The sequence below is a fragment of the Periplaneta americana genome, chromosome 6 (genome assembly GCF_040183065.1).
Source record: "Periplaneta americana isolate PAMFEO1 chromosome 6, P.americana_PAMFEO1_priV1, whole genome shotgun sequence".
NCBI lineage: Eukaryota > Metazoa > Arthropoda > Insecta > Blattodea > Blattidae > Periplaneta > Periplaneta americana.
In genome coordinates this window covers 162,076,740-162,102,983 of record NC_091122.1, presented here as the reverse complement: position 1 = coordinate 162,102,983, position 26,244 = coordinate 162,076,740, and the positions used below count along the sequence as shown (strand labels likewise).

General features: G+C 34.3%; 1 protein-coding gene across 2 annotated transcripts; it reads left to right on the top strand.

The window, feature by feature from the left end:
• Positions 1–1,945: 1,945 nt before the first annotated feature.
• LOC138702005 (BTB/POZ domain-containing protein 6-A-like) lies at positions 1,946–26,244 on the top strand. Of its 2 annotated transcripts, XR_011332765.1 has the most exons (6): positions 1,946–2,090; positions 4,552–4,686; positions 11,758–11,891; positions 15,667–15,877; positions 23,576–24,567; positions 24,601–26,244. XR_011332765.1 is itself a non-coding variant. In XM_069829472.1 (5 exons), the coding sequence occupies exons 2-5, from the start codon at positions 4,579–4,581 to the stop codon at positions 24,455–24,457; spliced, it is 1,335 nt and encodes a 444-aa protein (XP_069685573.1). In that variant the 5' UTR covers positions 1,946–2,090; positions 4,552–4,578; the 3' UTR covers positions 24,458–26,244. The 2 variants fall into 2 exon arrangements, 1 of the variants encoding a protein (XP_069685573.1); XM_069829472.1 differs by having other exon boundaries at positions 23,576–26,244.

Here is a 26,244-nt window from a genome sequence, read left to right as displayed (position 1 = left end):
GAGAGTACAATATGGGAAGCAGTGCCATGCAACACCGCAAGACCACCGTCAGACAGGAGGATCATTCAAGAGTAGCACAAGAGATTGCAGGGAGGCAAAACAAGAGAGTGTATGAGAGTAAGAAGTCAAGTACTGATTCCAAGAGAGTGGCCAGGATGTCAAAAACGAGGAAGGAGGAAGCCAAGAAGAAGAAAGGAAAAAGCTATGGTGCTGGGGAGTTTTGAAACACTTAAGGTGAAAAAAAAAAAATCAATATTTTTCAATAAATTGCATTTTCTCAAAACGACATTTTTCATCATACAAATGGTCCCTCGCGGTTTCCATTTGCTCCAATTTGCATGAATACTCTCTATATATCAATACACAAAACTGTGCATGGAATTGACTCTTGATTAAATACTTTTCATGTAATTAATTTTTAACTTAAAAAAATACTGAAATTCAACGAAAAAAAAAATATCCCAATTAAAATCTTTGGATGCTATGCATAGACATTTCGCTAGCCCACGCTACGAGAGTGCTAAACTAGCCCCGGTTATCGACTGGTTACTTGTACAGGATTCATATCATATCGCTAACATTGGTTTATGAATACGAAAAATGTTTGTTCGCTGATCATCCACCGGAAGCCAGCGCTAAGAATGTCTATGAATACGGATGTTCTTACCAGTGCTCAGATTTAAAAATTAATGCGTAGTTTTATTAATTATGGGATGTAAATCTTTCACAAAAAAATTGAAAACAGAATTTAAATTACAGTCCCGCGGGGGGGGGGGGAGGCATTTGAATTTAGGCTACTCATGATATAGATATATATATATATATATATATATATATATATATATATATATATATATATATATATATTGAAGAAATTAATGTATGAAATTTGGTTCAAATGTTTATATATTACATACGTAGAACCAATCCACAAAATTTGAAAACTATTGAACCAAAACTATAGAAAATGTCAGATTCAGTCCCAGTGTTCCAAGGTAGACCGGTATACTAAAAGCCAGGTTATGAACCGACTAAACAGAAAGTAGTTGGGAGGGCGAGAGGAAAGTGCGGGTTAGAGGGGTAGCCTGTGCAGTGATGACACGTTGATTGTGGGGGGGTGGAGGGGGAGAACGAGAACGGAGCTTTTTATTGGACCTCGCGTGAAAATGTCGTCTGCTAACGAAAATATGGCAACGGAATCACGGAGACAGTGTAGCCAGTTCATTTGCAGTACCACGTGCATTACGAGTCGCATTTCGTACCAGCGTCATTAGCTCGTGCTTTCTTAAAAACAATAATTCTAATTACTAATATTGTGGATAGTATTATCGAGAGCTATATACAGTAGTTATTTCAAACATATCGGTGACAAACGCTGAACACGCTTTGAATCTCGCGCCACTATGTGGCAACAGAGCTCAGAAAGAGAGCAACAGAACGTTGCTTCCGGTTTAGTCGGTTCATAACCTGGCTTTTAGCCTAGATCATATATATAGTATATATGATCTAGGCTTTTAGCTAGGCTTTTAGCAACTTTTCCAATTCACTTGTTGGCAACATTGCACTCATTCGATCTCAGGGTTTCCCCGTTGTACATGTTTCACAATCAACTGTTGTGCAATTTCTTGTATGTATTGTTTTGAATGTCATAGCGAGGAGGTCTTAGAAATTTATTACGTATTGGAACGCAAGGCTAGGAGATATAAAGCAAACTTTATACATTGTAACAAGGTAAGAGTATTTTATCTTGGTGATGAAACGAACAGCGGTAGTACCACGTATACACTTACGTTAACTATATTAATACAGTTAGCTGTATTCTAAATGAAACAGCTTCGTAATAATTAAATTATGTACATATCTGTTAATATGCATATTTATAAACTACTGCATGCATTCTGTGAAACCATTGCGGAATATGACGACACGTCTTGTGTGGCCTTGGTTACAGCTGTTTGCTTGACCTTGACGAAGAAATTACTGTATTCCGAATAGGCCTAGTTGTAGCAGTATCCAGTTGAGATTCCTCTGTTCTATTGTTCTTTATTTGTTATATTGGGAACTCCATAATTACTGTATGGTAAGTTACGGTAGGTAATCAAACGGGGTGTTTGTATTTTGTTAAGGATTGTCGTAGGATTTCTGTAGTGCCCAGGATAGGTATTATCTTGTGTGCTTTTAGAGCGCCAGTAGGATACGATATGTTAAAAACTGCATGTCCAACATTAAATACTGAATCGGTACATGTAAGCTTTAAGCACCGCTGGTTCGCAACTCCAAATGATGTTGTTGAGTTGGGCGTCAACCGTTCAGTCCGTTGAGAGGTATCGCACAGACCCGACCAGTGTTGCCAGATCTGAAGAACCAATATATTGTACCGATATATAAAAAGTCCGAACTTTTAATTGATACACATGCGGAAGGGTTTTGTGTTCGATATATATTTTTTGCACGCACAAATACTGTAATGTCAAGCAGTGTTGTCACATTTTCGCTGTAAACATTATTTCTCTCTACAATAATTGTTTTTATACCGACATCAATACATTGATTTCGACCACTATCCACAGTGAATAAACTTTAAACTACAAGATTACTTTTAATTAAAATTGAAATTAAAATTACCAACCTTTTCTGCCATTATCAATCAACTCCATATATGACAACATTGATTTTTACTCTACATGGAGTAAATTTAAGAACTTGGAGCTTTTAAAACATGGTGCTAGTTTCGGCTCAAAACTTTATAATAAAATTACAAATCATTTTCCAAATATGAAATATTTTAAAATTGAAGCTTTTAAGAAAGAAATTTACAAAATTATTCACGATATATAATATTAACAAGCGTGTGTATTTTTTTACCTTTTATTTCTGTCGACTATATTCATGTTTTTATTGAATATTACTGGTTTGTGGTTTCTGCCTGATTGTCAATTTATATTGAATGTGTTTTTCTCTCTTTTTTTTTTCTCTTGTGTGTTTTTGATGTGAATTAAGTTACTGTATTTAGTAAACTGTCCTTGTATATTTTATGTTATATTATTGGCTAAGACCACATTGTGTCACAATACGATGTAAATATATAAAATATATAAAACAGTGAATTAATTTGTTTTATATTATATAGTGTTAAGCCATAAGATTGAATAAAAATATTTAAATTCATTGATACATAGCATTAATTCTAGTCTTGTTGGAACACACATTGAGCTACTGTGCATGAGCATACAGTTTAGAATCGATCTGAACCATGCTGGAACAAACCTATTATTTTGTTCAATTAATCGAAATGTATAACATACAAGATTATAAAAACAATGATTGCCCTACACTCGGGATTTCATTAAAAAAAAAAAAAAACTTAATCATCTCCATAATTGTGTCATAAAGAATTTCGTCTTGCTCTATTTCTGGATATTATTGCCCACTAGATAATAGGGCCTACCACATTTAATTTACAGTTTTATCATTGGTGAACCTGTATTAATAAATAACCAATGCAGTTTAATCTTTATCTGCACACCAAATAGCAAGCTTATATCCTTCTGATTTATTATATTGTAGCTATTTTAACAATATTTATATTAGTTTTACCACAAATAAATTTACCTATTTATCTGTTCATTAATCTCATATGTATAGACATTCTTAGCGCGGGCTTCCAGTGGATGGTCAGCGAACTAACATTTTTCGTATTCATAAACCAGTGTTAGCAATATGTTATGAATCCTGTACAAGTAATCAGTCAATAGCCGGGGCTAGTTTAGCACGCTCATAGCGCGGACTAGCGAAATGTCTATGCATAGCACCCATAAAGGTAAAAGGTAAAGGTATCCCCGTAACATGCCATGAAGGCACTAGGGGGGCATGGAGGTAGAGCCCCATGCTTTCCATGACCTCGGCACTAGAATGAGGTGGTGTGGTCGGCACCATGCTCTGACCATCTTTTACCCCCGGGAAAGACCCGGTACTCAATTTTATAGGAGGCTGAGTGAACCTCGGGGCCGTTCTGAAAGTTTGGCAACGAGAAAAAATCCTGTCACCACCTGGGATCGAACCCCGGACCTTCCAGTCTGTAGCCAGCTGCTCTACCAACTGAGCTACCCGGCCCCTCTTCTTACCACTCGGCCACACAGTGCTCGTGCATAGCACCCATAGTGTTTGCAATGTTCTTCCTGCTGTATCATAATGAAGCTTCCATTCCTTCAAAAAGTTCATATTAATGCTTGTCTATTATTATCTATTCTAGAAACATGTGAAATTATTGACAATAATTAAGTAGAACATTTTAAACTACATTGCAATCTTATATTTACGTTTTTTAGTGTTAAAGTACATGCAAATGGTACTTACACTGCTCGGTATTTATAGAACTACCTAAACTCCTGTTTTAAAACGAACTGATGTCTTCTAACAAAAGATGGGCAGATGGCCTAATAAACTAAATAGATTTAATATATATAAAACAGTTTCTTTTTTCGAATATTAGTAAGCCATTCCTCATGCAATTGTTTATAGCTCGTACTTAAAGAATTATTGATGTTTCAGCTTTGGTCTAAAAGAAAATAGGCTACCATGGATAATTGCCAGCGGTCCAAATACAGGTTGGTAGAAAGGGGACTGGAAGCTTTGGAGAAGGGATTGGCTGCTGATTGCAAGTTCCTTGTGGGGGAAGAAAAAGAGGTAAATACACATATAACACTAATTCTTTCAGTGAAAATGAAAATTTTAAATTCAGTGAGTAGGCCTAATTGTCTATTTGTCTAGCATATTCAGCCTGCCTGGTAGCTCCACTTCTTGCTGTTCTGTGTAAACTCTTTAATAATGAATGATCACCATTTTTTTACTCGCATAGTTTTGAATTTAAAATTTAAATTTTATGTTATATTGTTAACTAGCCGTATCCGTGCGCTCCGCTGCACCCATTAGAAATAAATATAAAGTAATTACATAATTAAAATAGGACGTTTGATCCAGGGAACATTCGTGTTTGATAGAAGGATAAATAGTTTAATATGTTACTTAATTTAAATTGCATCCAAATAATTAAAATGCGATCATTTTGGTCCAGAGATACTCAATTGGTGCAATGACAATTCCTTTAACCTGTTTCTTAATTTTTATTGCATGCAACCATAGTTTAATGAAGATTGACATCATTTAGATTTAATGTGTATATTTTATTTTATTTGTTATAGGTTTCCATTGAATTATGGTAATAACTTAATTTTAACCCTTGTTTTCTACGTATTCAGTAAATGGAGCTTGGCCCACTATGGTTGTGAACCCTCCAAATAACTTAAATTATATTATATAATATTACATATTATATTATATTATATTATATTATATTATATTATATTATATTATATTATATTATATTATATCAGAAGTTACTGTAATAACATTATAGCATTACGTCCATCTAGAGAAACTACACTTTCCAATGGTGAAATAATAATTATGGTAATTATACAAATCGGTTAATTTAGCTTCCGATATTACTTCATACAAACACAGAAACATTTCTGTAGGCTATCTTTCATAGTTTTCGAGTGTTGTTGTCCAAGGCCCCTTATAGACGAAGTCATTTGTTTTTTAATTCATTACACGGCCTTAGATGGCAGTTATTTTAATATTAAAACTCATTTATCTCATTAAATATCAGTCCCATGAAATTTTTTTAGGGAATAAAACTTATCGCAAATTATTTTTAAAGAAACTTTTGTTATGTAACATTTTTCACAAAAATCAATAATAAGCGAGATATTTCGATTTATTTAATTTAGACCCCCCCTTATAAGCCCCCTTTTAAATAATGTATTTTGAATGCCATATAGCCTAAAATCTAAGTTACAACGAACTTAATTTATATTCCAATTTTCATCGAAATCGGTTCAGCCATTATCGCGTGAAAAGGTAACAAACATATAGACAGACATACAAACAAAAATTTCAAAAAAGCGATTTTCGGTTTCAGGGTGGTTAATTATATATGTTAGGACCAATTATTTTTGGAAAATCGAAAATTAATTTATTATTAGTATAGATAAGGGAGTTACTCAGCTGTTACATACGAGGGGGACCCAAAAATAACCGTTTTTTTTTTTATTTTATTGAACTCTACATTCACAGTACTTTAGTCCCCTTCAAAGTTAAAAGATTTGTGAAGAAATATGTTGCTGTGACTGTACTGAGGGCCATTGCATCATGAATGCAGGAAAAGAATTTCACCCTCTACCTGAAAAAACCCTCCAGTCAGCAATGTCGGAAGTTGTATTTACTTGCACTTTCCTTTGTATGAAAGAATTTTACTTCCTGGCTTTTAAGGAACCCGGAGGTTCATTGCCGCCCTCACATAAGCCCGCCATTGGTCCCTATCCTGAGCAAGATTAATCCAGTCTCTACCATCATATCGCACCTCCCTCAAATCCATTTTAATATTATCTTCCCATCTAATTTATGTATATCCTTATGGGGGAATGTTGTACTCTTGACAATTAAATTTTTTGATGTGGCAAAGTTGACTAACCTAACTCCTTTGTATTAGGTGTAGGCTCTCTTTTCCAATTGTTGGTTTAAAAGTATCCTCCCGTCCTACTTTAGCATTGAAATCCCCCAATAAAACTTTCATGCGATATCTTGGTAACTGATCAAAAGTGTATTCCAATTCCTCATAGAAGCTATCCTTTATATGGTCGTCTTTCTCTTCTGTAGGGGCATGAGCATTTATAACTACGATATCGCACCATCTACCCTTAAGTACTAAATACGATAACCTGTCCTGATAAATTCGACCTTTTTTACTGCTGATTTTATTCTTTTATGTACAAAGAATCCTGTTCCTAATTGGTGATTAATGTTTCCTTCCCCATAATACAACAAGTAATCGCCTATTTGTGATATGCCATTCTCATCTAACCTAACCTCTTGTACTCCCACGAAGTCTATTCTATATCTAGCTAGTTCTTTTGCTACTAATTTTACTCCTCCTGTTCTATAAAGACTAGTTACGTTCATTGTACCAAATCTTATAACCTTTTTTCTTTGCTGTGGTCGTGCCGGAGAATCAGTCCCATTCCGAGGCTTATTGTTAGGTTTCGTAACAACCTGTTTTTTACGGTGATGGGTTGTTAGCACTTCGCCCAACCCCCAAGCTGGAGGACCATGAAAGAATTTTACCACTCAAAAGTCTTCCTTGTCAATATATCCCTGTCCTTTCCGTAAAATCTAGTCATCCTTTGAATTCTGTGGAGTTTGCAGTAAGTTTGATAGAGCAAAATGACAAAGCATAAATCTCTGTCTGTAAGGGAAAAATTACATTAGTGTTGTTCCTAGTGGTGTATCAGTGAAGTTATCTTTTTTTTTTTATTATTTTAGTAGGTTATTTTACGACACTTTAACAACATCTCAGGTTATTTAGCGTCTGAATGAGATGAAGGTGATAATGCCGGTGAAATGAGTCTGGGGTCCAACACCGAAAGTTACCCAGCATTTGGTTGAGGGAAAACCCCGGAAAAACCTCGACAGGTACCTTGCCCCGACCGGGAATCGAACCCGGGCCACCTGGTTTCGCGGCTAGACGTGCTAACCGTTACTCCACAGTGAAGTTATCTGTAGTTACTTGAACTGCTGAGAAAATGTTATTGATAATATAAGTAGGAGCCTAGGTGTACAAACACATGGCAAACAACGTAAAATGAACTCTTATTTGCATTTTTTATGAAGTAGTGTCTAAATTGTTTTTCCCATTTCATAAATAATTTCCCGTCTATAGCACTGTCCCGTTTATAACGCTTGATAGTCACAATCCCTTGATGAGCTTATTAATGGGGTTATACTGTGACTGTGTAAGTCCAGTGTACTGTGACTGTGTAAGTCCAGTGGATAGTATATTTACATGAAAAACCTCTTAATTTTAAAGTGAGCAGGTTTTATAAAAATCTCCTAATTTTAAACTGAACAGTTTTTTAAAAAATGTCCTAATTTTAAAGTAAGCAGTTTTTTAAAAAATCTCCTAATTTTAAAGTGAGCAGTTTTTTTTTTAAATCTCCTAATTTTAAACTGAACAGTTTTTTAAAAAATCTCCTAATTTTAAACTGAACAGTTTTTAAAAAAATCTCCTATTTTTAAACTGAGCAGTTTTTTAAAAAATCTCCTAATTTTAACTGAACAGTTTTTAAAAAATCTCCTAATTTTAAAGTGAGCAGTTTTTTAAAAAGCTCCTAATTTTAAACTGAACAGTTTTTAAAAAAATCTCCTAATTTTAAAGTGAGCAGTTTTTTTAAAAATCTCCTAATTTTAAACTGAACAGTTTTTAAAAAAATCTCGTAATTTTAAAGTGAGCAGTTTTTTTTTTAAATCTCTTAATTTTAAAGTGAGCAGTTTTTTAAAAATCTCCTAATTTTAAACTGAACAGTTTTTTAAAAAATCTCCTAATTTTAAACTGAACAGTTTTTTTTAAATCTGCTAATTTTAAACTGAACAGTTTTTTAAAAAATCTTCTAATTTTAAAGTGAACAGTTTTTATAAGAAATCTCCTAATTTTAAACTGAACAGTTTTTTAAAAATCTCCTAATTTTAAACTGAACAGTTTTTTTAAAAAATCTCCTAATTTTAAACTGAACAGTTTCTTAAAAAATCTCCTAATTTTAAACAACAGTTTTGTTTTAAATCTCCTAATTTTAAAGTGAACAGTTTTTTTTTTCTTTCTCTCAGTATCTGTTTACGTTTGTATAGTGATTGCGGCTATATAGTCATAGACTTTCAAATGAAACATCAACTAAACGTATGCTTAGTTCGCTCAGCTTTCTACCCAGAATTAAAAGGTTCCCATTACAGGACGTGAAGACCCACAGGGTAGTGGAAGTTAAGGCTCTCACTTGTTCAGACAGTCGACATTAATTTTATTACACCCAGGAGTAATGCATTCTTACGATCAGGAAGCATTGGGCATTTGAGGAACACTGTAGGAAGAACAATTTGTATATCAAACCTCTATGAATGTCATATCTAAAAACAACTAGCCAAAGAATTTATCTCACAGTTATATATTGCCAGCTAATATGTGTCCTTATCTTCTCCCAAACTTAACTCAGCTAATGGGATAGGAATGACATAATTTTCCCAACCATTCCATGGAAGTGTACTGTAGAAGAGGGTAAAGTCGATCAAAATTTTGCAATTTTTAATGATATTGAGGTTATGCAATGAAGCGAAGTTCCTCAGAAAATAGTATTTTGTCGTCATATCCTTCACTTATGAAATCACATTACAAGAAGTGAATTACAATTCACCAAAGTCTGATTTTTTTTTTATTTTACTTGTGATCGAAGTTACCTGTTTAAATAGGGTAAAGTCGATCACCATTGAATTTTTAATTTAAGATCGATTTTAAAATATTGCGAAGTAAAGTCGATCACTGTTTATGTTTTTAAAAACAAATTAAGTGTATTACATGTATTTTATTTGTTACAAGGGATGTAGAAAACAATAATAATCTATTATATACCGGTAAGTCTATAGGATTATACAGTGTATATTTTGTTACTGTGATCATACAATTCGATACAATTAGGCCTATAGGTCTCCACTGTACAAACGTGACTATGATTGCCAATATATAAAACATAAAAAAATTAATACTTCACATATCAACCAGGTTAAATAAATAAATAAATATCAACAAACAAAGATTCAAGAATTCAAAATTTACATTGAAATACCACACTTCAATTATAATCTAAAATGCTATTCAACATTGCTTAGGTTTATGTCAGATGTTATTTGAAATCTTCCCCTCCTCATGTCCCATCGTCAGGTACAGAGGGGTATACAAAATACATTCCTTTGGCAGTGCTTCTCTTATGCAAGAAATTCACCATAAATTCGTCTTCCTCTTTCTCCACTATCCCATCAATATAAGCTATACTATGACACTTGTCTGTTTATAAGTGTTAGTTGGAGATATTTCGGTGAAAAAATTTATTCTTCCTGCTGATCCTATCTGCTTCGAGTAGGTCGATGGCATGACTGACTTAATCCTACAAAGGTACAAGTTTTTTTTTTAATAATAAGTTTCAATACTAACATTTACGAACTGCAAAACTATTATTTCAGGATACAATCTCAACCAAAAGTACTTACGTATACTTCTTGTCTCCTTTCACTGCTGACAATAATTTAGAGTTTGTAAGACTTTGTTTTCATTTAAGAGAAAAAGTTGAGAATAACAATTTTCACTTCAACGGTAATTACACAGTGTTCCCATTGTTGGCATGCGCAGGCTTTTTGTTGTCCCTCTCGCTTACATTTACAATGTAAGGCAATGAAGTCAGCATAACAAAATTTTAACAAGTAACTTAACTGAGATAATATATCATTTTCAATAAAAATCGCAAATGGTCGATTATATACCCATTAATCGACTTTACCCATTTCTACGGTATGAGATTAGATTTCCATGACTATTACACTCTTACTACGTCATACTACTTTTGACCAATAAAACGGTACGAAAGGACGTATTTCAACCAATCATGCCTGCTTATTGTTTGCCAACATTTGAAACTGCGCTTGTCTGGACGTCAAAAAAAAAAAATATATATATATATATATATATATATATATATATATATATATATATATATATATATATATATATATAAATTACAAACCACTCCAGTCGCTGCACAGCAGTTTCAAATATGACTCACATTGGCATTCAAGAACAAGAATTAATAAAGACCACTGATCATACTATGCATCTTCTGAAATCCGATTTACAAATAAATGAAGAGCACCATTCGGAAATCCTGAATAAGTTGAATACACCATGTAGGCCTAAATCAACGAGTTCCACTTCTATTACGCACACGTCCAATATAACATCAATTGAACCACCAACCACATTCAAATTTGAAAATTGTACATTCAATAATTATTCCTTTTAAAATTATTCATGTTTATTTTTTATGTCATCGTTGTTAATTAAAACTTTTCTAACACTTATGTATATTAGTTAGGTTATGTTATACTTCTGCTATATGATATTATGGATAGTCACGTATCAGAGATTGTTTAATATTAAGATTTATTGAAAATCATCTGTCAAGTGACGTTGATTACTGGGATTCGGATAATTGAAGTGGAATGTTGCATTTTAATAAAAATGAAACTGAATCAACAAAGCCTTCTTGACTAGTAACATTGCCATCGTGTATAATAGATCGAGAACTTCTCGACGAGAAGGCATTGCTCACTACTGCCATCTAGCATGCATCTAGCGTAATATTTGTAATGTTGAGATGGTACAATAATACATTTGAAGACAGTTGTATTTTCGTAAGTCAATTAATATTTTATTGTATTGGAGTACTTCGTTACTTCTTATCTTTATATACTTTCTTCTAATCGTGTAATAGTCAGTTAAATCCCACTCGAGTTTTGATTTTCTCTAGATAAATCTGCTCGTGTTCCACTCGGAGATTTATCGATAAAATCAAAACGTCTAGTGAGATTACTGTTGATAAATTATGATGGTTCCTAATTTTCATCAACACTACATCACTGCATTAGGAATATTTTCAATGCATGCTGGATTGGTAACATTGTAGCTGTTTCTTCATGTGGTAATGGTCAAGACACATTCCTTGTCTGGCTCAGGTTTAGGAGGTGTTAACCTAAGCGATATTAAATCACATTGAAAAAGGTGAAATAAATTAGTGACAGTGTAAATATTGAACTATGTTACAGGAAATTGCAGCCTGCAAAGCTTTGTTGGCAATCGCCAGCCCTGTGTTCGAGAAACAGTTCTATGGATCTATTGCAGAGAAAGACCCTGTGGAATTGTTGGATATTGAACCTGACGCGTTCAAGAAGCTGCTTCAGTAAGATTTTTATCATTATGATAAACATAATAATAATAATAATAATCATCATCATCATCATAATAATAATAATAGTAATGGTAATACTTACTTACTGGCTTTTAAGGAACCCGGAGGTTCATTGCCGCCCTCACATAAGCCCGCCATTGGTCCCTATTCTGAGCAAGATTAATCCAGTCTCTACCATCATATCCCACCTCCCTCAAATCCATTTTAATATTATCTTCCCATCTACGTCTCGGCCTCCCCAAAGGTCTTTTTCCCTCTGGCCTCCCAACTAACACTCTATATGCATTTCTGGATTCGCCCATAAGTGCTACATTTCCTGCCCATCTCAAACGTCTGGATTTTATGTTCCTAATTACTGTATGTCAGGTGAAGTATACAATGCGTGCAGCTCTGCGTTGTGTAACTTTCTCCATTCTCCTGTAACTTCATCTCTCTTAGCCCCAAATATTTTTCTAAGAACCTTATTCTCAAACACCCTTAATCTCTGTTCCTCTCTCAAAGTGAGAGTCCAAGTTTCACAACCATACAGAACAATCGGTAATATAAATGTTTTATAAGTTCTAACTTTCAGATTTTTTGACAGAAGACTAGATGACAAAAGCTTGTCAACCGAATAATAACACGCATTTCCCATATTTGTTCTGCGTTTAATTTCCTCCCGAGTGTCATTTATATTTGTTACTGTTGCTCCAAGATATTTGAATTTTTCCACCTCTTCGAAAGATAAATCTCCATTCTGTTAGGTTTCGTAACAAGCTGTTTTTTACAGTGATGGGTTGTTAGCCCTTCGCCCAACCTCCAAGCTGGAGAACCACCCCTTATCGGCTGTCCACGACTGCTTATTCAATATATTCGCAGCTACCCTCCATATCTGGAGGCCGTCTCCTCTATCCGCAACCTGAGGACGTGCCATGCCATGGTGATAGCAATGATAATACCGGTAATAATAATAATTTAATAACAGCAGGGTACTTCGCATAGTGGATAAGTGTTGAAACTTTTACTGTTGCTGGTATAGTGCGGTATGCCGAGTCTGTGGCTACAGTACTAGTGCGTTCGCCTTCCATCCAGGTAGCCCGAGTTCGATCCTCGGTCAGATCTGGATGGAATTCGTGGTGGACAAAACAAACATTGCAGAGAGCTTTTCTCGGGGTACTCCCATTTCCTCTTTCATTCTACCCCACACTCTCCAGTTCCCCCTCATTTCAACTGTCATCTGTAATAGTAAAAATAGGCTGGGATGACGTCTTGTGGTAGTATTGGTTCCCGATGCTGATCTAGGTTATAAAAGGTTGGGGCTCTGGGCTCGTCAGAAAATTATGGGACCTTACCTGAAGGAAGGAAGGGCCGCCTGTCAGCATCGGGTTCACGAATGCCACTCGGACCATCCATCGGACTTCGATAATTATCGCATATAAGGCGTAAAATGGGCTTAAAAACCACGTAAAATGAAATATGTTTTGTGGGGAGTCATTTAGTGGAACAAGTTTGACAACCTCACTGCTGCAAAGAGGGGGTGTCTTCGTGCTTTGGCAAGTGCTATTGAATTTATTTCCATGTTGCAATTTTTTCTAGAAACAGTCAATTTCCCGCGAGATAAAAAGAAATAACACAAAATGGCAAACACATTATAATTTCAGTCATCCAAATTCTATGACCAGATTTTTAGAATTTAAAGCGTATTCCCTACTGTTCACATGGACGTGATATCTCAGTGACTGGATTGGACATTGCAAACATCCAAGCCAGTGGCATCAGAATGGTACACTCATAAGGAAGTAAGCAAGGGGACTCAGATATAGTAGCTCACAGGGGTGTAGTCGTGCCAAGGCACACCTGGGCGCCACCCCGGTACTTTTTTCTGCAACCTGGAAGTGCCCAGCTTCTTTATTTTTAATTTATCTATACTAATAATAAATCTGTAGCCGAAATTTTTCTGGTAATTTTCGATTTTCCAAAAATAATTGGTCCTAACATATATAATTAACCACCCTGAAACCGAAAATCACTTTTTTGAAATTTTTGTCTGTCTGGATGTTTGTTACCTTTTCACGCGATAATGGCTGAACGGATTTCGATGAAAATTAAAATATAAATTAAGTCGTTGTAACTTAGATTTTAGGCTATATGGCATTCAAAATACGTTATTTAAAAGGGGGTTATAAGGGACCTGAATGAAATAAATCCAAATATCTCGCTTATTATCGATTTTTGTGAAAAATGTTACTGTACATAACAAAAGTTTCTTTTAAAATCATTTCCGATAAGTTTTATCCTTTGAAAAATTTTGATAGGACTGATATTTAATGAGATAAATGAGTTTTAAAATTAAAATAACTACCATCTAAGGTGGTTTAATGAAATAAAAAACAAATGACTTCGTCTATAAGGGACAACAACAACAATCGAGAGCTATGAAACATAGCCTACAGAGAATGTTTCTGTGTTTGTCTAAAGTAATATCGGAATCTAAATTAACCGATTTGTATAATTAATTATTATTTCACCATTTGAAAGTGTAGTTTCTCTAGATGGACATAATGCTATAACGTTATTACAGTAACTTCTGGGTGAATTGAGGACAGGTAAGATTAAAATAGCTTATATTCGTTTCCTGTATTTCTTAAAATAATGTTTATGTAAGTTACATCCGTTATCAACACACTTTTTATATAATATAATATAATATATAATATAGTATAATAATAGAATATAATTTAAGTTGCTTAAGTTATTTGAAGGGTTCAGAATCATAGTGGGCCAAGCGCCATTTACGGACTACATAGAAAACAAGGGTTAAAATTAAGTTATTGCCATAATTCAATGGAAACATATTATAGGAAGTAAAATAAAGTAGACACATTAAATCTAAATGATGCCAATGTTCATTAAACTATGGTTGCATGTAAAAAAAAAATTAGGAAACATGTTAAATGAATTGTCATTGCACCAAATGGGTGGTCTTTGGACCAAAATGATCGCATTTTAATTATTTAAATACAATTTAAATTAAGTAACATATTAAACGATTTATCCTTCTATCAAACACAAATGTTCCCTGGATCAAATGTCCTATTTTAATTATGTAATTACTTTATATTTATTTCTAATGGGTGCAGCGGAGCGCACGGGTATGGCTAGTACAATAATAATTGTCTTACTTGCATCTTACTCAACTTCGTATTTTGTAAGTATTGTACGGATTAGTAGTAAATACCAGCGGAATTACCAAGAAGCAATATTATAATAATAATAATAATAATAATAATAATAATAATAATAATAATAATAATAATAATAATAATAATAATAATAATAATAACTTTTTGCGAAGCACCCTGGTACTATTTTATTTACGACTAAACCCCTGGCCTACTTCACCATCTTTTTAAGACTTGTATACTTTTGGAAGAAAGTCTAAAGAATTGCATGAACTTGTGTGGGGTGAGAATATTTTTTGATCTTGACTGGAAGCTTCAAGTTCAGTCCTGTCGAAATAAACTGATATTAGATAGCTGGCTCACAAAATACCTAAAAATAAATATTGTCGACGAAATTCTTACAATGTCTATGAATTGATTAACTCTCCCTACAATTTATATAGCAATTCGTTACTATTCCTGGACTTGCTTATAGCTCAGTATTTTATATGTAAATGGAAATAAATATGTAATTAGTGAAACCCATATCAGCAGGTTAAATCTTAAAACAAAAACTCGACTTAATTGTAGTCAAAACTTATACAAGTTACTGGAAATTTTTGCAGGTATATATACACTCACCGAGTGGATATAATATCCAGCGAAGAAGCTTTAGAACTTATCAAAGTTGCACACAAGTACTGGCTATCTGATTTGATTGAGATATGCGTGGTATACTACCTGGACAATCTTAAAGAAGATGACATCAAGGGTCTGTGCGACATTTTGAACATCTCTGTGCTGTATGACCTCGACTTTAAAGATATGGTAGTAAGGGTATGTATCTTAAACAGATAATAAATTTAGGGACCAAAATATCCAGTGTTTTGGGTATTTTAATTTATGATTGGTAATTTTTTCATCAATTATAAATTTATGTTCATTTTTTCGTAATGGCTAAGGTTTATTAATTTCTTAGGTCATATCTATGGGCACTTCATTGTGACAGTATGACTTTGTCCAAATAGATGGTCGCTCATAACATGGAGTACAGTCACCATTTGTAGTGTACTTCTAGCTGGCCTATTTTTCAAGAGGAGACCGCCTATTCTAAAGCCATAGAAGAAATGAAAATTGATTGGAATCATCCACCACATCGTATCACAGTCTACTATATACAGTCGCTCAATACGTAGTAAAAATGCAAACATGGGTAGTTGCCCACCACTAGGATCGCTACTATCGCATCATCATCGCAGATCTCTCTCCTAGTAGACGACAAAATATGTTACACTTTCGTTGTGTTCTTTTGGAAATATTAACACCTTCCTTCCATTATTGAAATATTAAATGCATAAAGTTAATTTATTATTTTAATGAAGTACTGTATATTAAATTCCACCATAAACTCGAAGATACCTACAAGAAATAGGTTAATATTATTTTTGTTTGTGCAAAACTAACTGAAATTTACTATAATCGCTTCACTCATTCAAGATTATAGCGATAATAATTAACTATGAAACCAATAAATATTAATTTGCATTTCCCTTTACAACAATAATAATGGAAATATGAATTAATGGAGTAACTTACGTGTACCGGTACTTGTAGTGTAGGCTTACGTAGTTAACAAAGTGGGATGAGGTTAAGCAATAATAATCACACCAGAATTGGAAATAAAACGTGATCAATAAATTTTATTGTAACAGACTTTTTCTACGTCTCTAGTAAAGTAACAAATAAAAATAACAACAAAATTAACAGCTATAATTAAAAACATATCCTTTGAAAAAAAAAAAAAAAGTAGGCCTAAGCAATAATAGTCCCACCAGAATTGAAAATAAAACGTGATCAATAAATTTCATTAAAACGAACTTAATTTTTCTACGTCTCTAGTAAAATATTATTATTCCAATTATTGTATTTTAGCCATTAACATTTTCATTACAACCAATAACGAACATTTCACAAGCATCAATGTGAAATACGCAACGAGCTAGCACTCGATGGAAATACGACACAGTCCAAAGTCGACCGTGGACAGTCTATTGTTTCTAGTTGCTAACCGCTTGGAGCGCTTTATCACGAGATTTGCAAAAAATCACCTCAAGCTTCGCGACTGTATATAGTAGACTGTGATCGTACCAAGCAGAACATCCAGGAGACGCAATAAATAAAAAAAATGCACGTCACTGGACTGTCAAGAACAAACTGCTGTCTCTAGGTTGAAAATATCAGGTCACCTCAAAACCATCAAATATGTGGAAAGAATTTTTAAATTTTCCATTTTGTGAAGTGCAAAATTGAACGAGCTTCTCGACATTACACACTGGATTGCATCAGCTCTTTGGCGAAGTTCAACAGGACTCAAAAAAATTAAAGGAAGTTTCGTTTTAGTTGGTTATTTAACGACGCTGTATCAAATACGAGCTTATTTAGCGTCAATGAGATAGGTGATAGCGAGATGGTATTTGGCAAGATGAGTCTGAGGATTCGCCATAGATTACCTGGCATTCACCTTACGGTTGGGAAAAACCTCGGAAAAAACCCAACCAGGTAATCAGCCCAAGCAGAGATCGAACCCGTGCCCGAGCGCAACTTCAGACCGGCAGGCAAGCGCCTTAACCGACTGAGCTACGCCAGTGGCTAAAAGGGAAGTTAATCTCATGGACATAGTTTAATCAAATCCGGGATAAGCAAGAACAACATAATTGGGTCGGTATGATGGCTGACAATTAGGATTGCCAACCCTCTCGTATTTCCCAGGATCTCCCGTATTTGCCCCTTGCATTTTTCTCCTTTATTTTTGGATAATATAAAAATTTTTATTCTAAATCTTTGATTTTGCCGTGAATGATGATTTATGTGAAGAATTTTGTTGTTCAAGACAGGCATTAAAATGTGCAGTCTTTATAGAATGTAAGGCTTGCCAGAATTGGGTTTTAGTGCTCAGCAGTTTAAAATGAAACCACCTTAATGTTATAAATTTGGAAAAACTGACTAGATTTTTCTAAGCACACCAGGTATTAATGCTCATAAAAGAGAGTGTGTTATTTTATGAGCAATAATTTAACAGATGTTCGAAACAGGAGGACGACACATTTAATTAAATCATAGCTGCAAACTGCAGTTGACTTCAACTATTACACAAGACAAAATCTGTCTCAAAATACTCGTAATTTAAGCCAGCTGCCGAAGTGTAGAATAGAGTTGTTTTTTTGATAACTGAACCGAATAATTTATCTAGTTTCTATGTGAAATTTTATAGATTCCTTAGTTCTCCCATATTTTCTTCAGAAAAAGTTGGCAACCCTACTGAAAATCGAAATGAACTGCTGCATATAGAAATAGCGTAGCATTGTTGCCACATTTGCTATATGCAAGGAGACCTGCAAGACAATTATAATAACACTGTGTCCACAATGAGATTTCAACAATTGTAAAGTCTATAACTTTTACATTTCATATTGTACAGCTGTGATTCCAGAAGGAACAGACTTAGAAACTCAAAAAGTTTATGTGGTAATGTTGTAGTGCGCGCAATAACCGTAGTGGCGCTGCAACAATAGATTGTTTCTAAAAATAGATATTCCAAACATGCGTGCACAGGCTGTGTTGTGATATGCAGAAACAGAATCCATTATTCAAGTGCAACGAAACTTTAGTCGTGTTTACAATGAGGATCCTCCGACATTCAAGACTCCTTCTGCAAAATTAAATTCGGAATATGTATGATAAGAACTTTCTTGTGTTAAATATTAACGTACCTTGTTAACATGTTTCGACCTATTTTCGGTCATCTTCGGAACTGGTCGTTGTTGGTCTTGGCGCCTCTTGTTTCCTGTGTGGGTGCGTTCGTAGTGTAGAGTCAAAGAGTGTATGTGTTTTGAAATTGAGCTGTGTGTTGAGAATGTCGTTGGGGTGTGTTTTCGTGTGTCTGTATATTTCATATTGTTCTAATGTGTTGAGTTTCTGGCTTTTTGGTTGGATGTGCAGTATTTACATGTCTGTGTTGATGTCTCTGTAGGTGTGGTTGGCATTTGTGATGTGTTCTGCATATGTAGAGGTGTTTTGTAATTTTGTTATGGCTGTGATGTGTTCTTTGTAACGTGTTTGAAATGATCTGCCTGTCTGTCCTATGTAGAAGTTGTTGCAAGAACACATCACAGCCATAACAAAATTACAAAACACCTCCACATATGCAGAACACACCACAAATGCCAACCACACCTATAGAGACATCAACACAGACATGGAAATACTGCACATCCAACCAAAAAGCCAGAAACTAAATACACTAGAACAATATGAAATATACAGACACACGAAAACACACCCCAACGACATTCTCAACACACAGCTCAATTTCAAAACACATACACTCTTTGACTCTACACTACGAACGTACCCACACAGGAAAAAGAGGCGCCAAGACCAACAACGACCAGTTCCGAAGATGACCGAAAATAGGTCGAAACATGTTAACAAGGTACGTTAATATTTAACACAAGAAAGTTCTTATCATACATATTCCGAAGTGATGCAGTGTTAAAAGTTGTGTAATCAAGATGTATATGTAAAATTAAATTGTTGGACTGATTTTCTTTCAAGAGGATACTGTCCTATCACTGGTAACAGTTACTTGGATATGAAGAGTCCACTGCAAGAATGATGGATGTCACTTTCTTGTCGAAAATGAACCAAGACTGTCAATGCATAGCTTAAGACATATAGAATGTACATACAGAGTTATATGGCATTAACAGTGATAGTCGTCCAGTAATGATCGGAAAATCACAGTTAAGCTTTGAGCGCTAAGCATTTCAAACTTTCAATTGCTTCTCCTGAAAAATGTATTCCAAATGACATCCATCATTCTTGCAGTGGACTCTTCATATGTTGGAGAATTTTGCCGTGCCACTGACAGCAGCCAACAATAATCTTTCAGTAGGACGATGCTCCACTCCACTGGAGCCTTAACCTCCCGACAGTTTTTAAATGATACATTCTCCATTCCCCAATTGTTGGATTGGCTGTGATTGTTCAATTCTTTGGTCTCCATGTTCCCCGACATTACCCGACTAATTTTTTTCTTCTGGAGGTACGTCAAAGGCAAAGTATACACTCGAGGCGCCTATGTGCAAGTGCACTGAACTGAATTATGTGAGTAACACTAAAAACTTGAGAGTTACATTATCATTTTCATGTATAGTAATTATAGTATAGCCTACACATTTTCCTTTCCACTTTATTATTGGACATAAGCGTTTAGTTAACTCCCTTAATAACAGTAATCTTTCAGTTGTTACCCTTAACAACACGCTAATCCCTTATTCATCTGTCGTAAAAAATCTTGGCTTCTTTTTTGATAATAATCTAAGTTGGAATTTTCAAGTTAAAGAAACAATAAAAAAAATCTGTTCCTCCGTTCACTCTTTGAGTCGCTTGAGAAACTTCTTGCCCCAGCAACTAAAACTTACCCTAGTACAAACCCTAGTAATGCCGCACTTCGATTATTGTGACGTTTTGTTAAGTGACCTAAGTTCTGAACTGTCAGTCAAGTTACAGCAAGCTCAGAATATGTGCGTCAGATACGCGTGTGCAACATCCGACGATATGATCACATATCACCGTCCTTCGCAAGTCTCTCGTGGCTCCGACTTAAAGAACGCAGAACTTTACACTCTTTGTCTTTACTCTTTCGAATTCTGCACTCCTCAACACCAAATTACCTTTCGTCTCGTTTCTTTTATCTATACTCTAACCACGACGTAAATACCAGATCACTTATCTGTGGCACGCTAAGTATACCTCTTCATAGAACATCTTGTTATTCCTCATCTTTTACAATATCCACCTCGCGTCAATGGAATTCCTTGTCACAAAGTATTAGGGGCTGCAAGACAACAAACACCTTTAAGAACAGCTTAAAAGATAACCATATTAGCATTTCACTCCAATCATACTGATTTAAACTATCACTGACTACACTGTTAATTTTTTCTTTAGACATCATCCTGATTGTGCTGTATTTTCAAAATTGTCTCATAATAATCTCTTTCCATTATCTAATATCATTTGAAATATATTAACATTCTATGTATTTTAGTTTAATTCTGCTACACAGTTTATTTCAGTGTTTAATTAATAGTTCATTGTATTTTGTTGTTTAATTCGTAAATAACTCCTGTATACATGTAACTCTCATCTAAATCAAATTGTTGAATTCTTTGCAAGTTCATGCATATGTATATACACTTTTTGCTGGTTGAGTGGAAGAGAAGGCCTTACGGCCTTAATTCTGCCAGCTAAAATAAATCATTATTATTATTATTATTATTATTATTATTATTATTATTATATATTTGTTTAAAAATGTTGGAGTCTCATTGTGACATCATGTAGCCTATATAAAATCCGTGTATCAATAAGATAAACACAATTGACAATTGAGTGAGAAAGTGGCAATATACTTTAGTGTACCTATTTGAAATTTGACCATTGGAAAACAATGGAATTGGCATGAGAGTTCTTAAGGGCCTTCTTTGCATCAAACTCATAGCTTGCCACCTGTCAATCATTATACCAATTGAATTATGACAATGACTTATGCCTTGTACATTTTAGTGAAATCACTGTTAATGCACAGTTGCTTAAAACTCGAGATTTCTATTCCTTAACTGTCTACCATAACTTGGCCCTAAATAATCTTATGTTTTAAGTTTAATGTTTTTATATCCATAGGGAGGCTATTAAAAATGTTTACTGCCATATAACGCACTCCTTTCAGATAGCACAGTAGACTTGCCGATGGAGTCTGAAAGTCATTTTTTGATGCGTATTTATGCTGTGAACTGTTGAATTAATTACAAAGTTTTCACGATTACATACGAGGAAGTTTATTAATGAAAAAATATACTAACAAGCCATGGACATTATTTGTAGTTTTTTCAAAATGAATCTACATGATTCCCTTGATTTGGCACCTACCATTTTTCTAATTATTGTACTCTTTTTATAGCAGGAATATACTGTTACTATTCTGTAAAATTTCCCCAGAATATTATTCCAAAACTCATTAGCGAGTGGAAGTATTGTTTTTAAGGTATTGATATTTACTGTCTCTCACATAGATCTGGGGAACTATTAATAATGGAATTCCTCAAGGATCAATATTAGGTCCCCTACTTTTTCTAGTGTTTATAAATGATCTTGCCCCCCTAATAAAAGATGTAGGTCATCCCATATTATTTGCAGATGACACAAATATAGTAATTACAGCCAATAACTACAACACATTCCAATCTTCAACAGAGGAAATTCTCTTCAAAATATGTGACTGGTTCTCAGTCAATAAATTGGTATTAAATTGTAACAAAACTAACATAATTCAATTTAAATCCTGTGCAAATTCAACCTTGCAAATTTCTAGCGCAATAATTAACAACAGATCCCTATTAGAAACAACGACAACCAAATTTCTTGGCTTAAAAATCCATAATGTGTTAAATTGGAAAAATCATATTAAAGAAATTACCCCCAAACTAAATTCAGCTTGTTTTGCTATGAGATCTATGCAAAAGATAGTAAATATCAATACCTTAAAAACAATATACTTTGCATACTTCCACTCAGTAATGAGTTTTGGAATAATATTCTGGGGAAATTCCACAGATAGTAACAGTTTATTTCTATTACAAAAAAGAGTAATTAGAATAATAGTAGGTGTCAAATCTAGCGAATCTTGTAGGACTATTTTAAAAAAACTACAAATAATGCCCATGGCTTGTCAGTATATCTTTTCATTAATAGTCTTCCTCGTATGTAATCGTGAAAACTTTGTAACTAATTCAACAGTTCATAGCATAAATACACGTCAAAAAAATGACTTTCATACTCCATCGGCAAGTCTATCATGCTATCAAAAAGGAGTGCGTTATATGGCAGTAAACATTTTTAATAGCCTCTCTATCGATATAAAAAATGAAACTCAAAACATAAGATTATTTAGGGCCAAATTAAAGAAGTACCTAATTTCTCACGCCTTCTATTCTGTAGGTGAATTCATGACATTCAATAACACTTCATGAAATTGATACTAAAACTATGTGTTGTACTAGTAGACTATATTGTAAATCTAGTCTGTATATATATTTTATCTAGATTGTGACTATAAATTAAGACTTTATAATAGTATTAAGTTTTTTGACTTGTTCCATATTCTAGCTGTAAAGCAATGTATGAATACCATGGAATGTTAATAAATACAATATAATACAATACTAATAGCAAAATAGGCTGAATTTAGTTTGGGGTAATTTCTTTATTATGATTTTTTCAATTTAATACGAGTATATTATCGATTTGTAAGCCAAGAAATTTGATTGTCCTTCTGAGTGTGATCAGGATTAAGCTTTTGGGTATTCCACCATGTCTTGGAAATTTCAAGTTCCAGTACATGGTGGAATATCCGAAAGCCTAAATCTTATCTATTGCTAATACATTCATATTGTATTTTTTTAATTGTTTCAGAGAGCACAACAGAATACAGATCTACTCTTAAAGAGTAAAGAGTTTGTGGATCTAAGTGTGGATGGCGTGATATGTATAGTGCAGCGAGGACAACTTAATGTGAGCAATGAGATGGAGCTCATAGATGCAGCAGTGCTGTGGGCAACTGCTCGTTCTGAAGAAAAAGACACCTCACTGAGTGGAAAGTCAGTGAAGTCTGTCTTAGTAGAAACAGGTGTATTCAAGCATCTGAGGTTTCTAACATTAACCAATGATCAGCTTAAATTGGTGAATATTCTAAGTGATGAAGAGATGAAAGCCACCAAATACTCCATATATTCTGGAAGTGATCTTCCACCTCCTGTCTCCATTTGTTCTATAAGCAAACCTCGAAATTTTAAATCATTTCTAAAAAACATACAGTCTGAAGAAGTTAGATGCAAAAGGTCTATCTTGGAAGTATCTCAGCCTGGCATTATAGGTGAACGATTTGAAGTATGTGGAAAAACGGGACCATATAATTTAATAGATGTAAAAATTTGCTCTCAGATGACCAATACCACTCCAGAAAATTATGCTGCTTATGAGGAAGAACTGGAAGTGGAAATCATCAGATTGAAAGAACAAATTACAGGTTTTCGTTGCAATTATGTTAATGATCATATTATCGCCACAGGTTATTTCAAAGGTAGAGTAAAATACAATGACATCATTACAGTACCTTTGGATTTAAAACTGGGTGTGAGTGGGTTTCATAGAGTAACTGAAGGAGATAAATTTAAAATACAGGTAACCTTCCACAAAGTAGGAAAATATCCTGCATATCAAGCAAATACTTCACCTAAAATATTTAACGTTTCGAAGTCTAAAGGAATTGTGGTGGAAATCAATTATACATCCTGAAATCCTAACATTGCAACAAATGATCTGTAATGCTCAGTCCAGTGAAGACAATTTCTATACTAGATCCTTTACCAGCGGCGGATTTTCAGGGGAGGCAAGGGAGGTCGTGCCTCCCCTAATATTTTACCAGAACACAATATGGCAGTAATAATTTCAGCTGAATTAAGATCACAGACAAGTTACAGCAAATGACGAACATTTTTCCTTTCATATTAATTTTACTATTCACTAAGACTAAGATGTAAGTTACGTAAAGTCAACCACATCCAGTTGGTAATGTCCGTTCGCTATACTGTAGATAGTACAAATAATTCGTACTGAAAAATAACAGATAGCGCTGTAACCCGTATAGTCGACATCTAGCAGCCTGCAGTGTCTATGCGAGAGCGGGAGAGAGGAGTCGGCTACATGATGCTACTCCCAGGTAACCATGACAACAGCAATTCAGCCAATAAGATAGCTGGTTAGAAGAGTGTTTAAACTTGACTAGAACGCGTGAGGGGAGCGGATTTGGAGACGTCCTACCCACCGCTGACAACTGTACTGCTTATAGTCACGGCTGGTTTCGGCTGTATTGGGAAGCTCTCTCTCGTTCTCTCTTCTTGGTTTTAGAAAATTGAGTCACGTGTTGTTAGTTTTCTCTCCCTGCGTAAAAGTTTTCATTTATGTTCTTAGATTTTCTCTTGTTTGTGGGTGTTCTTGTTATTTTATTCTTTTGTGTTACGAAATGTATTTACTTATACAGTATTTTAAATATATCGAGAGTTTAGAAACAAATGCAGATTTGACTCTAGCTTCTTCGAGTAGCAGTTATTCAGTATGTTGTGACCTATTTGATCGGTTTGCGAAGAAAGAGGAACATCGAGTTAATTTGCTGTAAAATTAGACTATATAATAGTAATGAGCAAGCTCCGGATTCTTAGATTCGAATCAATTTTGTTGCAGTCTACTTACTCTCGAAATATTGCTTTTCTTATTCGTTTTATGTAGCAAAGCGTAACGTTCTTAAATTCAATATGACCTAAAAAGACCTAATTCGTAGGTTAGGACTTGGAGTGTCCTAAAGAAAGGCAATCTTTACCAAGCCATTGTAATATATTAATAATATGTTGTTTATTTTTATTTTTTTCCCGTAAAATCATATAAGTTCATAAACATAAGATTTAAAATCCTAAAACATAAATTGGAAAACCTAATTTTAGTTTCTTAAAACCTATAAATTCTGCGCTTGGTAATGAGGTACGTTACAGGCCTTATATTTTTATATTCTCATCATTCACGTCTTGGCCTCCCCAATTTTCAAACCCACCGTCCGCTACTGTCCTTTACTGTTTCACGAATTTGGTACCAGGAGCTTGGAGATCATTGATTGCAAAAGGACTCTCTCCATCTCTCTCCCCTCTCCCCCTTCCTCTCTCTCTCTCTCTCTATTGTATGTGTCACATCATCACTGGCACGACAGCCCTATGTGGACCTTGGCCTTCTGAAGAAGTTTTACCTATTCTTCCCTATTTAATACCGAGCTCTTCCAGTTCTTAATTTCAATTATCTTTACAATCTCTCTCACACCTTCTTCCCACATATATACATATATATTTTATTAAAAAGCAGCTTCCTGAATTTACAGGCTTCCATTTTGACAAGGTAAAAATGTTTTCAAGGAACAGAAAGGGATACCATAATTAAATATATAAATGAGATTCATTTTTAAATAATGACAATTAAGGTACCATTTTCATTGTATTCAACAAAATATATAGTAAATAAATTATGGTTTATTTAACGAC